The sequence below is a fragment of the Lipotes vexillifer genome, unplaced genomic scaffold (genome assembly GCF_000442215.2).
Source record: "Lipotes vexillifer unplaced genomic scaffold, Lipotes_vexillifer_v1.1 scaffold1049, whole genome shotgun sequence".
Classification (NCBI taxonomy): domain Eukaryota; kingdom Metazoa; phylum Chordata; class Mammalia; order Artiodactyla; family Lipotidae; genus Lipotes; species Lipotes vexillifer.
Genome location: NW_006799027.1, coordinates 2,052,249 through 2,068,536, shown reverse-complemented (window position 1 = coordinate 2,068,536; position 16,288 = coordinate 2,052,249). Strand labels below are relative to the sequence as shown.

General features: G+C 46.5%; 1 protein-coding gene across 3 annotated transcripts in view; it reads right to left on the bottom strand.

Moving 5' to 3' along the window:
- The window catches only part of CCNY (cyclin Y), a 129,365-nt gene that overhangs the window by 50,919 nt on the left and 62,158 nt on the right, over nt 1–16,288 (bottom strand). The window contains exon 1 of one of the 3 annotated variants that reach the window (XM_007471363.1): nt 1,334–1,397. The exons of the other annotated variants lie outside the window; for them this stretch is intronic. Within the exon in view, the coding sequence (XP_007471425.1) occupies nt 1,334–1,397 (64 nt within the window). Of the gene's footprint in view, nt 1–1,333; nt 1,398–16,288 lie in introns of those variants that run through there. 3 annotated transcript variants of the gene reach the window in all.

Below are 16,288 nucleotides of genomic sequence, written 5' to 3'. Positions count from 1 at the left end.
CCACGTCCCCTGCATTGGCAGGCGGATTCTTAACCACTGCGCCACCAGGTTAAGTCCCTCTCCCTTCCTTCTTTATCCAGCTCGGGGTGGACGACTCATGGTCATCACGGCTCCCTGGTATACTTCCTTGCCACCGTGCCCTTCCACCCTCTGAAGAACTCTCTGGTAAACCCCAGAGCAGGTTCAATCCAGCTCTTCGCCTCCTCCACCTCTGCCCCAGCAGCTGTTCCCAGCTCCAGGTGCAGGAAAATGCAGAACCCAGTGGCTGGTCTCACTTTAAATTCTTGACAGCCCCTTGGGTGAGCCTGGGCACCACCCACAGCTCTTCCTCTCTCCCCTCCTCCCTCTCCTGCTCCCACTCTGGCAGCCCCCTCACTCTCCCTCGCTCTTCCTTCCAGGACTCCCCAGCTTAGAGAGCTCAGCCACACACAAGCTGAATGCCCTCTGGATGCAACAGCTCCCACGCCACTGTCGGTGGCCTCTCCCCTGAACTCCCCCACTGCCCATCCTCCTACCCCTGACCATCTAACACGTAAGTCAAATCCAGGTGGGCCAACCGGCTCCTCCCCGGCTTTCTCCGCTCACCAAGCACCAAGGGGCAGCTCCAGCACACCAGCAGACCTGCCAGCTCTCCCCAGGCTCGAACCTCCACCGTCACGCCCACTGCCACCAGCAGGCTGGAGTCCCATCGCCGCTCCCTGGGGCTGGGGTGCCCCAGAGGAAGTCCTCACGATGGCCACAGGTGGGCCACGCTCTGCCCCCCACGGCCTCTCCCACCTCACCTGCCAGGGTCCCCGTTGCCCCCTCTGCTCCCACTCCACTGGCCGCCCTGCTGCTCCTCAAACCCAGCAGGCACACACCCACTCCGCCTGAAACGTTCTTCCCCAGGTATCCACACGGCCTGCTCCCTCATCCTTCAGGTCTGCTCAGATGTTACCTTACATAAAATGACTAATCAGGTCACATTATAAGCATTATCACAACACTAAGGCATAAGTGGCTGTGAGTCAGGCACTGCTCTAAGAACTTTATGCATATTAACTTATTTAGGACAACTTACTCAACCCTGTTATCCTCACTCTACCAATGAGAAAACAGACATGGATAAGTCAGAGCCCAAAGGCACTCAGCCAGTGAGGATGCTACTTCCACACACACCCCTACACACCCTACTCATAATTTCTTGCGTCTCCTGCTGTGTTTTTAGCGGTACTGCGTCTGCTCGCTCCCCTGTGGTCACGGGAGCTCTATAAAGGCAGGGGTCTGCCTGCTTTGCTCCCAGATACCCCTGAGCCTGAGGATATTTAACACAGAGCAGGTACTTGGCACTGACCTGCTGAAGGAAGAAAGGAATCACAGAACCACTGAGCCACCTGCTGCCCCTCCAAAGCCTGCATCACACCAGATTCTGTCTCTGAGCAGCCACGTGACAATGAAAATGCGGCTCACGGCTCCCCGCTGGTGCCAAGGGCCATCCTTCACCGGCTGGAGGTAAGTGGACAGAGGAGCGCAGGCTGGCTCTTCCCCAAGGAAACCCAGGGAGAAATTTACATGTTTTGGCTAAAGGCGTATCAACTGTTTCCTGCCTGTTATTTCCTTATCAAACTATCTGTGGTTCCAACCACATTTCCCAAAATTACTGACCCAGCACAAATAGCCAACCTTGGCTAAACAGACTGAGCAAACCAGTGAAAGGAAATCACATGAAGCCTGCAAACTCACCAAAGTGTCAGACACGCTATTTCTGGCATTTCGTAGCAGAAAACACTACACTTGGGTTATTATTTATAAACCTTTTCAGCTACTGAAACAACACTGCTACTAAATAATCCTTAAAATCTTAGAAATTAAAATTTTACATTATTTCCAGTCTTGTCATATTTTTCTTTTCTTTCTTTAGGATTCAGATTTTGTTTGTTTGTTTCTTTTTTTGGCCATACTGTGCGGCTTGTGGGATATCTCAGTTCCCCAACCAGGGACTGAACCCGGGCCACGGCAATGAAAGTGCCAAATCCTAACCACTAGACCACCAGGGAACTCGTCATATTTTCTTAAGAAACGAGAATGCGTAGTGTTAGAAATAACCGGTGATCAATCATCATCATCACCATCTCAGGACCAGAGCGATGGCTCCTATCCTCTGCTTTTAAATGTGAATGAAAACGCCCCACTTTTCCCCTCTAACCAGCAGAGCCAGGAACTATGAAGAGCCCTGGGGTAGTATCCAGGGGGGCCACCAGCCTCGGACCCCACAAGGGGGAGGGCAGGGGCAGAAGGACCAGCTGGCACTGTCTGTCTCTACTCGCCACCAACAAAGATCCTGGCAAGAGGGAAAGCCGCTCACTAAAGACAATTTGATACAGTTTTATAATTCCTGTTTGTGAGTTTTGTGTTCCAAATATACACTATACATGGCAAATATGCACCACCACGCTTTTACTAAAAGCAGGGAAAGGACAAGGGAATGACTTCTTGCACACAAATGTGCTCCGGGGGGCAGCGAATTTAGGGCAATTAAGTACTATTTAAATGAACTAAAATGTTCTGTATTTAGGGGGAAAAAAACCTCACATTTTCCACTGGGCCTATTTGTTCCGGGCCTAAATAAGGACAACATTCTAGGGATTTATTTCACGTGTAAGTATTTTGAAGGGAAGACTTCTGAACCTCACTGATCTAGCTCACTTGTCAGACAATTAATAAATAACACAGTGCTATACTGTGGAATCAAACATTTACTATTATTTGAAAAAGGTCTAAATAGCCATCATTTCCCTCTACCTTTTCTGCTGATCAGCTACCAATCAACACAGACCAATATCTAAAAAAATATTTTGTATTTCAGAAGTTTATAGTATAGACCAAGTCCCAAATTGTCTGTGTTTAAGCCTCTCAGTAGGCAAATAACCACAAAATATTTTAGGAGGTGGACGGGGTGTCCTGGTTATTTTTCAAGAAGGCTTCTCAAAAGCCTTTTCTTATGAGAGTAAAGGGTACTAAATAGATTATATACAACATAAATACAAGTAACAGGTTCATAAAATATGAAATATTTAGAAGTAAAAGTATCTACTGTCTGCAATTTATTCTCAAATGGTTCAGGAAAACAAATTTATGTAGGAAAGAAAAAATCATAAAGCAATTGTGGAAAATGTTAACTGCAGGTAAAGTTAGTTCTATTCCAACTTTTCTGTAAGTCTGAAATTGTTTACAAATAAAACACTAAGGAAAATGTATCAGCAGGTTTACTGCACAAAAGAAAAGTTATCTAGGCTGTGAACTCTTTCCTGCACATTCTGCCTCTCCTCGCCTCTGACTCCCATCCCACAAGCTCCTTTCCTGCTCAGACTTCTAGTAAAGCAGGCTCTCCTCCCACTCCCCGCTGCAAGCCGCCTCCAAACATGGCCTCCGCCTCCGCTCAACTGAAACCTTTCTCACCGAAGTCATCAACGACCCTCATCCCCAAATCCACCAACACACTTGCTCTAACCAGACTGCAGCTCTTCTGGTAGAGATGTGGCTCCAACTACTGCTTCTGTGCTCAGTCTCTCCATGCAGTTTTCTTCCTCTAACCCTTATACTTCCCTTGTATTTCATACACCATGGTCATTTTGCCCCATCTCCTGTCAATTCCCAGTGCTGTGCCTTGCGAAGGCTCCTGAGGCTCCCCAGGCTCGGTGGGGGGCGGTGATGCCTGGACGTCTGCCCTGGCTGGAGGGTGGAGAGGAGCAGAGCACGCCTCCGGGAACCCGACACCCCTCCCTGCTCCACCCCGACTCTGACTTCCGGGTCTACAGGCTCTCTTCAGGGAAACTCACCTCCTTCTACAATTGCCAACTACTTAGTTCCAATACATGCCAAATGTTCTCTTCAAGGCACGCTTCTCCACTGACTTATAGACCTATGCTCCAAACCACTCAGGGGCAGTTCCACTTACTGCTCCATGGGCATGAACTCATCCACCACCAAAACACACTCTTTTCGCCATAACCCCAAACTGAGTTAAATGGCACTGTTGGCTTTGTTGTCCAAGCACAAATTCTAAAAACTTCCCTGATCTCTACTGTTCCCTCACCTCTCACACATCCAAATCTACATAGTCAATTATCCCATTTGTCTTTAGAAGCACCTTTCTCATTTCCATCATTACGTCCACCACCCTAATTTAAGTCCTCATCATCTGTCACGTGGATACTGCAATACACTCCCAACATATCTCTGTACCTCTAGCCTCCTCCATCACCAAGTCTCCACACTGATTTACTAGGACTATCCTTGAAAAATACAAATCTAACTTAATTTGTAAAAAAAAAAAAATTTTTAAACATCTTTATTGGAGTATAATTGCTTTACACTGTTGTGTTAGTTGCTGCTATATAAAAAAGTGAACCAGCTATACATATACATATAACAAAAATATATGAAATGATGGGGAAAACAACACAAGCCCAGATCATGACCCCATCCCACTGCTCTCCAGTAGTTTCTCACCGTCCATCATCACCAGGCTGGCATCCCTCACTTTGGCCCCTCCCAACTTCACTGCTCATACCTTATGTTTCAAACATGACAATATCTTCTGTTCCCCTAAACATCAACTTGTTTCACACCCTTGTACTTTGAGTGGCTTTTCCTTGGCTGAAGAGTCCTTGTCCTTCAGGCAAACTCCTATTTACAGCCTTTTAAAACTATGTTCAAACGTCAAGTCCTGCAGGCAGACCTTCCTAACTCCCACCAAAGCTCCTCCTATCCAGGCAATTTCTATGTGTCTCCAGTCACACTATTTCACCATCTTTTAATTATAAAGCCATCTCCCTCCCCACACTATGAACCTGATCATAACTGATGACTAATCAACTGTGAATTAATTTTATGTACCTTTAACAACTCACACTGCTTCTGCTTCCAAGTTCTAAGCTTAAGATTTAAGGCTACCTACCATGCATTCCTTATTTATTCTAATACCTATGTATCTGTATCTTCCATTTCCACAAACTGATGTACTCTCCAAGAACCACCCCCAGGTGGTTCTCCATCAAGATCTAGATAGTAAATATTTTAGGCTTCATGGGCCACACGATCTTCATAGCAACCACTCACCTCAACATCACAGAGCAAAGGCAGCCAAAGACAAGATGTAAAGGACGGGTGTGGCTTTGTTCCAATAAGATTTTATTTATGAAACAGGCATCCAGCAGCACAGTTGGCCCTGCTCTAGACTGATTTTCGCCTCAGGTTTGTCCACACTTCTCCTCTGGCTTGGAAAGCCTGCCTGAGGTCTATTCTGTGTCCAGCCTCTGACCTCAGAGACCTTACACGGTGTTCCTTCCTCTACGTTTCCTCAGCACTTGACGGAAACCACTCATCTGACGTTTAGCCTCTGCCATCCATAATTCTTAATTCTCTCTCAACACCAGAGCCATTTCACCAGCTTACCACTGTAAACCCTCTCAGGGAAACAGGCCCTGACTTCAAGTTTGCAAACGTTCAACCCTAGCACATGACCCTACACACCAGGGGCGATATCGATGCTGCTGGTCAGGTAACTTGGTCATTAGTGCTTGTCGTGGAGGCTAGCTGACCTTTCCAGCCCATGGGTTATGCCCGGGCACACTTTCATATTGCTTTATTCAGACTTTTAAACTGTTATTTTAAAACCTACTTTCCTTATAATTGTTTCACTGTTTAAAAACTTTTCTATCTAAAACTATAAATGGAAACTTTCCCTTTCATATATTCTAAGGTTGGGTATTCTCAGTATCTCAAACCCTAAAGTCAAGTTTGTTTTCCAGAGAAACACATTTTCTTTCTCTTTAATTTTACAGTGAGTCATTAACCGAAATTAACTTTATATAAAAGGCGTCTACACTTTAAAATGAGATACGACAGGACTTCCCTGGTGGTGGAGTGGTTAAGAATCCCCCTACCAATGCAGGGGCCACGGGTTCAAGCCCTGGTCCAGGAAGATCCCACATGCCGCGGAGCAACTAAGCCCGTGCACCACAACTACTGAGCCCACGTGCCACAACTACTGAATCCCGTGCTCCGCAAGAAGAGAAGCCACCACAATGAGAAGCCCACACCCCGCAACAAAGAGTAGTCCCCTCTCGCCTCAACTAGAGAAAGCCCGCACACAGCAACGAAGACCCAATGCAGCCATACATGCATACGTACACACATACATAAATAAATAAATTTTAAAAAATAGAATGAGATGACAGATAAACTCCTATCAAGTTTCTGCTAATAAGCTACTGCTTTTTCCATTTAAAAGCTTAATTTTTAAGCTAAAGTCATATTCATACAGCACTAAAATAAAGAAAACAAGAAGCATACACAATGCAGATACACAGGAAAAGAAGCTCTGTGTAACCACCTAAGACCACAAACACATAACATCTGGAAAAGCTCTTACTAATCCTGTCACTGTCCCTTCCAAAGTGAAAGTCATTTCAAAAAAGACTGTTTCTGCTTCTCTGCTAACAATAGTCTAAAAGCCAACTTGTTCCTGAGTCACAATGGCTGCATTCTGCAACACGGTGGAACAGGCTGTGTTCAGAAGGAAGGGGCCCGACACCTGTCGGTGCTGCAGAACCCCACACCCCACACCACGACATTCCCTGCAGAAGTGGCCAGGAGCACAAAGCCCATGTTTCAAAGCACGTGATTTTATGGAAAAGTGCTTTTTCTCAGACTATTTTATAATTGTAGCACTTGGAAATCAGAATTAACTTCCTATATTAAATTTCTACTGTTAGATTTTATGTCCCTTTAGTATAAGAACTTTTATGAAATTTTACATTTCAAGCAATTTCAGTCAGTCAAATTTTAACACAGCCCTTTCTTTAATTAAAAAAGGGGGGGTGTAAACAAGGACCACTTAATTTTAAATATTACCGTATTTTTATTCATCTAAGAAAGGGGGGGATTTCCCTTCTCATCTTAAACATTTATCATCTTCCATTTTCTATTACAGGCCTAGTCTCAAGTAAATAATCTAATGCATGTTATTCATTTCATTCTGGCTCCTTAAGAGACTCTATTTCCAGCAAATGGGACAAGGAGGTGCTGCTAACAATATAGCATGAACTCTGGATTAGCAACCACAATACTCTCAGCTGAAGAAAAAGCACACCATTCTTCAATGCCTCAAGCCCACAGCTATACAACAGAAATAAGAGCACCCATCCTTAAACAACTTCACAGAAACACAAACCAAAATCATGTGTAAAAAGAGATGTCTTGACATAGCAATGCTACATGAAAATCCAGACGTTTCAGCTGAATTTATAAGTTAGATGATCTCTCCAGTAGCATGATTAAAAGTGTTATTAACTAGCAAACACCTGTTGTGTAATGTTGATCGGAAGTACAGCTGACTAGGGACTGGGCCCCGGTGTGCTCAACTATGTGTCCCTTCAACTTTGGAACTTACTTCCGGCTCCATCATTTCTGCTGCTTAGCATCTCTGTTTCCAAGAGCTGGACATCCTTTTTTTTGAGGTCTTTTTTTTTTTTTTTTGAAAGTCCCAATGTAGCTAGTTACAGCAATCCTATAAAGGTGGGTCTTTTGATCCCCATTTTACCAATGGAAATGCAGAGGCCAAGAGAGACCTAAACAACTGGCCCAATATCTCAAAGCTAGAAACTGGCAGACCCAATACCCAAACCTAGCTCACCTGACCCCATAATTTATAAACCATTTTAATCTCCTACAGATATAAATCACATGTGAACTCAGCATACCGGAGAAGCACAAAGCTTCTTCCTTACAGAGCTGCCTCTAGGGTGCAGTGAATAAGGACAATTGCCCAAGATTCTTTCTCTCTGTAGCCTAAGAAAATCCCAGACCCAGGAAACGCAGTCACAGTCAGGAGTGGAGCTGGCAATTCCTCGGTACATCTGACCAGCCCCTAAATCTACTACCTCAAAGGCCAGGCAAACGGTGCTTCATTCAAGCTCCTGGTGCCATGCTGCTCTGTGGTCAATTACATTCCCCTCGAGGACAGCCACGTGTTCATTTAAACAGTTAACTTATCATTATTTTCACCGAAGAAAGGAGAGACGGTCTAGATGTGTCCCAAGCACTCTCTTCTCCACAGTTCCCTGAAGTTCACAGAACCACCACGCAGTTGCTCAAACCAGAACACAGTTCCCTTGCCTCATGCATCCAACACATGCTGCTAATGTTACTACCTCAATCTTACCGTCATCACCTCTCACCTGCACAACTCACCTCCACATCTCCACTCTAGATTGTTCTAATCTACTCTCCAACTCTGACAAGTGTTCCTCCCGCCTTCCCTCTCTTCTTAAACACCCTCCCTGGCTTTTCACAGCTCTTAGTGTAAACACCCCGAGAGGACTGCCACAACCTATCTGCCAGGCTTCGTCTGGCCCTGCCCACCTCTCAGGGCTCACCCTCCGTCACCTTCCCTCCCTCTCTTGTTTGCGCCACATGGGCTTCCTGTAGCTCCTGGACCGCAGGCAGCAGTCCACATGCTTTCCCCTCCACTCAAAAGGCCCCGTACCACCACTGGTGCCCACCCATCCCTCAGACCTCAGCTCAGCCATCATGTCTGCAGTAAAATACACCCCCCGGTTCTCTGCTGCAGGCTCTCCCAAACGCCCCCGGCACTCATCACAGGGCTCTGATCTAACACCCACAACGCCTCCCGACTAAAAATAACACGGCAGCAGTGACAGCATCTGTTTTTGTTCACCATTTTAACCCAAAGCTTGGCATATAGTAAGTACATCATAAATAGCTATTAGATGAATAAAAGAATAACATATAATCAGAATGTGCTGACTCACGTACATAAAGAGTGAGCCAATTTACGTTCCCACAGACTGTGAAAGTGACTTTCCCCACCTTCGCCACCAGGTACCAGGGAAGTTTTGATGTCCTGGTTAAGTGGCTGCTGCCAGGCTCAGGAGGGGCTGCGGTCCAGGACACAGCGTGTGATGCCGGGTTCCCTCACAGCTAGCCACCGTCAGCACTTGACTTGTTGCCTTTCCTTAAATCTCAATGAAGGATGTAATTTGAGACTTGATTTCAGCCTGTTGTACCAAGACCTCTGACAGGCTCCTGCTGACACTACAGCTTACTGCTGGCAAATCCCAGAAGCTGATCTCAACTCCCTTGTAACCTATGTTATTTATTTACGTATATGCTTCCGTGGGACACAACTGATTTCCCTTATATACATATGTGGAGAACGTGTGTACCAATAAATACTGTCATATTTACACACACACATCATTAACATTTATGGAACACTTATTATGTGCCAGGCAAAACACCAAAGGCTTTACATGCATTATTTCAGTTACTTCTTACCAGAAGGCTTTCAAGAACATTCTATCATCGTATCCATTTTAAAATGAGGAAACTGGAGGTTAGAAGGCTGGGTAACTCGCCCAAGGCTACCATGCGCGAGTGGCAGAGCAGGCGTCTGTCTGCTGCAGACCCGCCACCTCTTCCCCCAACTTCACTGGACTTCTGCCCAACTACAGCCAACCAGCAGGAGCTCAGCAGGAGCTTGAAAAGAAACATGTTGTTTTGGCCTTTTTGTTTTTAAGAGAAGAAAATACCATCTTTAGCTTAATTAATCTTTCCATGCCAGGGCAGGCCCTGGCTACATACGGAGCTAGCACAGTGGGTTTATTTGAAGACCCATCTCCACCACGGAATGAACTCTCAGGCCAGACGTAAACAGATACAATCACATGCATCAAAGAAAGGGGGAAAAAACTACGAAGAGTAATACAATTTATTTTGTGAATTTTTTGAAACTGGCTTTTTTGATTGCACCCTTGCCGGCCTGGATGGAAAACCACTACATGCGCTTTGGAAGCAAGTACTTTAAGCACAGAGAAAACCACCACGTCCCTCCCTGGAAAAATGCCCTTGACGTACAAAGCCTGGCACACAGCAACACCAGGGCCCTCTCTCTGCTCGCAGTTACGCCTTGTTGACCTTTATCCCTGTCCACTTTAAGAAAAAATCAGCTGTACTGAGGTAATCTGCATACAATTAAATGTATACCCATTTTGAGTGTACAAAGAGTTTTGACAAATTTATACACTGTGTGACCACCAATATAATCAAGATACAGAATATTTTCATAACCTCAAATGTGCTCATGTGCCCCCTTCCCAATCCACACACCTGCCTTCACCCCGCAACACAGGCAAGCGCTCACTGATCTGCTTTGTCACTCACTGCAAACTGGGTTCATCTTTTGAAGACTTTTACACAAACAGATGTAGGGAGTATTACTCTTGCCCACCCTTGACTTACACATCTTCTCCACTGTGCACTGTTTTGTGAATGCTGATATTTGATGGATTCCAGCTGTCCTGTCTGATGCAGGAGTGCTTTGTTCCAGTGATCCACGGGGTGGTGAGTGAAGCAGGTTCAAACCACACTCACACAGGCGTGTGTGTGCATGCAAACAGCCAAGCCCCGGTGCGGTGCCCGATACCCTGGGCCAGCTTAAAGGATCAAGCCTGGGAAGCCCTGGTTAAGTGTGAAACCCAGGAGAGTTCCCTGTGACACTGGCTGCTGCAAACTCAGACCCAAAGTCACGGCAGGTCCTCTGGTCCCTCTGGAGTTGCGTTAAGCTTCGCTTGTGTCTCATTTAACATTTCAACCCCAGTTTTCCGTTTCCCTTCCTTCCCTTTTTATGATATCTTCCCACGTGTGTAGGTGTCAAACAAAAAAGGCATGCTGGTTTCTTGAGTGGACGTGAGGGCGGGACATGAAGACACGTGACGGCCCCCTCTTCCCTTGGAGGAGGGCTCCTCCCCACTAATCCATCCGAGGCAGCCGTGCTCATGTAGCTGCGCGTGAGACTCACCTGGGAAGCTTAAAAAATACTGACGCCGGCGTCCACACCAACAGCTCCCAATTCAACGGGTGTGAGATGGGCTTGGGCCCGGCAGACCGCAGAGCTGGTCAGGGAGGCTGCGGGGCGGCCAGAGGGAGCAGCAGGGCCCTGGGTCAGCCTCCCCTGGGCAGTGCACCACCCCTGCCCCACCACGACACACCCAACAGGGGCCCAAGTCCCTCACCCTAAGATCTGAATGCTTCAGTGCACCCAAGTACCAACTGTGTCCCCCGACAAAATTCATGGCCTGCTGCGTGCCCTCGTGCTGCAGCCTGAGCAGTGGATTTTTCCAGTGATGCTTAATAAAGCTGTGATAGGGTCTGTCGCATTTAAGGACTAACACAAAGCCCAAGGTATTGAAGGGATCTGATTTCTGCTCCGCATAAGGCACAGATATACTTTTGAAGAGTGTACCAATGTATCTTAGAAACGGCTTCTGCGACTGTAGTTCCAGCTGTCTGGGTCGAGACAGGAAGCTCCAGAGGCACAATGGCTTCTCCTCAAATAAAGGAAGCACAAAGCCTACTGGTGACGCACAGACGGGTGGAAATCTGGCTTCTTCCTCAGAACAAAATTTTGAAGCCTTTTCTGTCAGAGTGCTTGTCCACACAGAAACGGCAATTCAGAATATACTGCACCAGGGTGGAGCATTTCCAGAAAGACTTCTGGCCTCAACCTGACATTTTATTTTTGAGACAAAGAGTTCCAGGGAGATGGATACTGGCTTTAAAGTCAGTGAAACCACTGGTTCAGCATCACAGAATTTCCAGATAACTAATGCTGTAATATAACATATTGTTAAAGAAATTTTAAGAGTGTTTTTTAAAAGGTACTACACACCATCCTGCCTTCCTAAGCAGAGTACCTGAAACAGCATTTTGCCTGTTCCCGATGCCTGTCCACAGTCATCGGGATAAACCGCCAGCGACTGAGTGTTAATACAGTGAAGCGGCTGCTGAGGTACGTTGGGCTCTTTGCACCAAGGTGAAGTGGAGTTTGACGTGTGGAGTTTTTTCAGGCCTTGGTTTATTGCTCTATAGTTTTGCCATCTCCTGCTTCACCATCAGACTTCCCTAAGACCCTGCTGCCAACTAGGAAAGCAGGCAACACAGCATGTCTGCAGAGAAGGTTTCAGAGCAAAGGCCTCAGGGTTACTCACCGTGTGCCACTGTGTGAGTGGGGTGTGTGTGCACGGGTGTGTGTGCACGGGTGTGTGATGGGGCAGGAGAGGGGGAGGAGGGGCCAGGGTTTTAACTGAGCGAAGGTCTCTGATGTGAGAAGACTGACTGGGCTTCTTGGGGCTTCTTGGCGCTGCTGGCTGACCCCAGGGCCGAGTTCTCCCAGGGGACAGCAGGACGCTACAGGCCCTCCCAGCACCTCTTGGCAGCATGAAGAAGGAAGTAACCTCCCAGAGGAGACCCAGGGTCAAGGTTGGCCATGGCACTAACCGAGTTTGTTTTTAGTTTTTCTGCAAAAGCAACCCCTATAACTATTTAAACATTTACACAATACAGAAATATAAAAATTTATAAAGGGAAAGTCCTCTATTATAATGTTACACTCACTTCGCTCCCTTCACTACTGCTCTGAACTATCAAAACAAAAATTTTCCTAATCATTCGTTTCTCCCTCTGTGGTCTCAATGCACATTCACTCTACACAATGTTATAAACAAACCCTGGACAATTCTTACCTTACTGTTCTTCAGTGAGCCCTTCTTACTCATTTTGGATACACTTTCGTATCAGTACTTATAAAACTCATTTTAAGCCAAATACAATATCTCATTCTAGGAATGTACCATAACTTATTTAACCAATCTCCAATAAAGTTGCTTTATTATAAACAATGCTATGATGAACACCCTAGACCTTTGCAAATGTATACAAGTATTTCCAGGATAAATGCCTTTGAATGGAAATTCCTCAGTCATAGGGCACAAGTAAATTTAAACAGATATTGCCCAGTTGCCTTCCAATCAGGTTGTACCAATTTACAAAACAACTTTTAATCTAATATGATACCAATGGGATAATCTTTAGGCCCATCCAAGGTTCCTGGCCAAAATGGGAGAAAACAATAAAGAGTAAGTCAAAAAAATGGGAACTGCAATCCCAAAGCCCATCCTATTTGGAGGGAGCCCCCTCTCACGGGGGCCTGCAATCTCTGGAGCAGAGGATCGGCGTGTGCCTCCCGGGCGCCCAGGCCGCACATGTGACTGCACACGTGACTGCACACGTGTGGAGTGAAAGCAGGGAACCCATACTACTCCTGGAGCACAGCACACAGCATCAGGACCCCTGCAGAATCAGAGAAAACCCCGGAGGCTGAGGTCCTGGCCAGTTTACAGGGCTGGGAAGAAATCATGGTTCTCTTTGTTTGTTTTTAGAACCAATGCTGTACCTGACATTTTTACTAACACTTTCCAAGCTCGTGTAGCTGGAGGACAAAGTGGATTAGACATTTGTCTAGAACTGTACCTAAAAGGAGATAGGTTATCAGCAAAGGAAATTTCTACAATCACACAATGCATGAGTTTCAAAGCATGAATTCTATAACCTCTATGCATCTACTCAGACACATTTTGGGACATACACCTTGGTTCTCAACACTCCTGAGAGTTTGCAAGACCAGGCTCTGGTCACACACCTTGAGAGCTGGGGGACCCTGGGCCAGCGCTCACTAATAGCAGACATACCTACCTCCTTGAGATGATGCTGTGAGCATCGGATGAGGGAACAAGTGAGAAAACGCTCCGTAAGCCACAAAGCACTGTGGAAATGCGAGGGGCTATTTACCACAATTATAACAGAGTAACTAACATTTGAGAGCTTATGGTGGGGCTCTACATGAATTAACCTGCCCAACGCTCACAGCTGCTCTGAAGGAGGCAGGGGGGCGGGGGGGTTACTACCCACGCTGGGAGGGTCAGGATGTGGAGGGAGCCCGAGAAGTCTGACTGCAGGGCCAAGCCCACACTCTGCTCCGCCACCTTGTTCCAGGCATGTTCCCGGAACAAGGGTCACCTCCCCTGCCTCGGTTTCCTCATCTCCATGCTGAAGGGGGACTCGGGGGCCATATGAAGGGCTCTTCTCTAACCATCATGTCCTACTACGTGAGTTCTATTAGGTGATCAGAGAAGCAACCTTTGGATAAGTACAGTCTTACTGAAGTTCAGAAAAAGCAAATGTGAAAAAGCAAAGCAAATCTTCAAAAGAGTATGTCTATGAAAGAGTGCTGCTGTTTTTAATCATTTGCCTGAGCTGGCCATGGCCAGTACTCCAGGAATTTGGGCAGGCCAAAGTTCTTCTTGGACAAAGGTTTCCTTGCACGGTTCTCCAAAAGGACTCAGGCGTCGAAACCACGCTGATACGTCTGCCACCATCCAACACACTCGGGGGAAATCTCCTTCATAAAAACCTTGGTTTGTACCAAAATAAGCCGCTGCTTGTAACCAGCCCCCTCAGTATACATACCCCCTCCCCCAAAAGCCTCTTTTGGTAGAAAATGATTAAGTAAATGAAAGACTATAGAAAGCCAAACTGAATGAAAGACAAACATTACGCCGCCACCGAAGCAGCACCGAGGAGGGCCAGACTTACTTTAGGAGACTGAGGCAGGTGGGGAGTTCAGCATACAAAGCAGGCTGAAAACAGAGGTTCACAGATCAAGCAGTTTTTCACCCCCATTAATTAAAGCAGTAACTGCCAATGATTTAGCACCACCTAACAACATTTGAAGTCAGTTTCAAAGACTGCAATTAGATGAAAGCAGATAGTATTTTATTGTGCTTTTAGAGAAAAATTTTTATAAGGGCCTTTACTCTAGCTAGACATTAAATGAGTCAGCATTTGTTAAGAGATAAAGTAAATGGGAAAAAAGATATGCAAAAGATAAACCAGTATCTTCAGGCTTAACTAGATGGTAAAAGTATTCTGTTTTGAATGGAAAAATTCTCTCCGAACCCTTTAGCTCTTAAGTGGAAAAAACAAAAAGAAAAAGAAGCCTTGCTTCGTCCCAAACTGAATGAAAATTGAGAAGCCTCTTTTCTTGGCTCCATCCACCACAAACCCAAACTGACTAACTGCAAACATGAACGAGCATATTTCTCAAGTTAATAACAGTTCTCAACTTTTTCATAAAAAACATAATAACTGGGCTTCCCTGGTGGCGCAGTGGTTGAGAGTCCGCCTGCAGATGCAGGGGACACGGGTTCGTGCCCGGGTCCGGGAAGATCCCACATGCCGCGGAGCGGCTGGGCCTGTGAGCCATGGCCGCTGAGCCTGCGCGTCCGGAGCCTGTGCTCCGCAACGGGAGAGGCCACAACAGTGAGAGGCCCGCGTACCGCAAAAAAAACAAAAGACATAATAACTGCCATTTTCTGAACATCTATTATGTGCCAAGCACCTTGCTACTGACTCACAGTTAATCTTCTCAAATGCCTCTGAGTTAGATGAGGAAACAGATCAGAGAGGTTACAAAGCTTGTCCGAAGTCACAGAATTAGGCAAGGGTTCAAAACACCACACCTGCCTGTATTAAAGGGTGGCTGAGCACATATGAACGAGCTAACGCATCCGGGGACCACTGGGCCAGAGAGCAGAGGAACCTTCAAGACTCAGCAAGCGGTATAAAGCAAGTGGTAAGAGAACTGGTTCCAGAGCTAGGTGTCTAAGTTCAAATCCCACTTCACCGACTTAGCTGCCCAACAATCTGTGGCAGTGACCTACCCTCTCTTTACTTCTGTTGTCCTGCAAAACAGCGAAAAGCACCCAAGACTGAGACCCATGTCTGGCTATAGTGAGCACTGTACTGGTGCTGGTGTTATTAAGGGAGATATATGAACGGAGTGCAGAGAGACTGGACTCAAACCTAACAGGCTACCACGTGGACAAAGACGAGAGCAGAAGAGAAGAGAAAGCAGAAGGAGGAAACATCCTGCAGGACAACAAGTGACTGCACTCAGGAAAACGGGGTGGGGCTGCCCAGACCCAGAGGAAAGGGTCACTCAGACTCCAGGGTAACGGGGTCCAGCCAGGAGAGCTCGGAAGCACCTGGATAAGACTAGCAGGGCGGTTCTGGAGGCCAAAAAAAAAAAGCCCAAGGGGCATGAAACTGGAGTCCCTGACAAGAACAACCTGACTCTTGTAAGTACCAAAGGGAGTCAAAAGTCCTTGGCCACAGACTGCAGACAAGACAATGAAGGCACACTAGCAAGTTCTGGGTCATCGAAGTCAAGGGTCTAGAATAATAGGAAAGGGCACCTGGATAGGACTGGAAGGCACTGGTCCTGTAAACCTGTGTCAAGCTGAGACAAGAGTTGGGATTTACTGAGTTAAAGAGAGAGCAGCATGGGGCTTCCCTGGTGGCGCAGTGGTTGAGAGTCCGCCTGCCG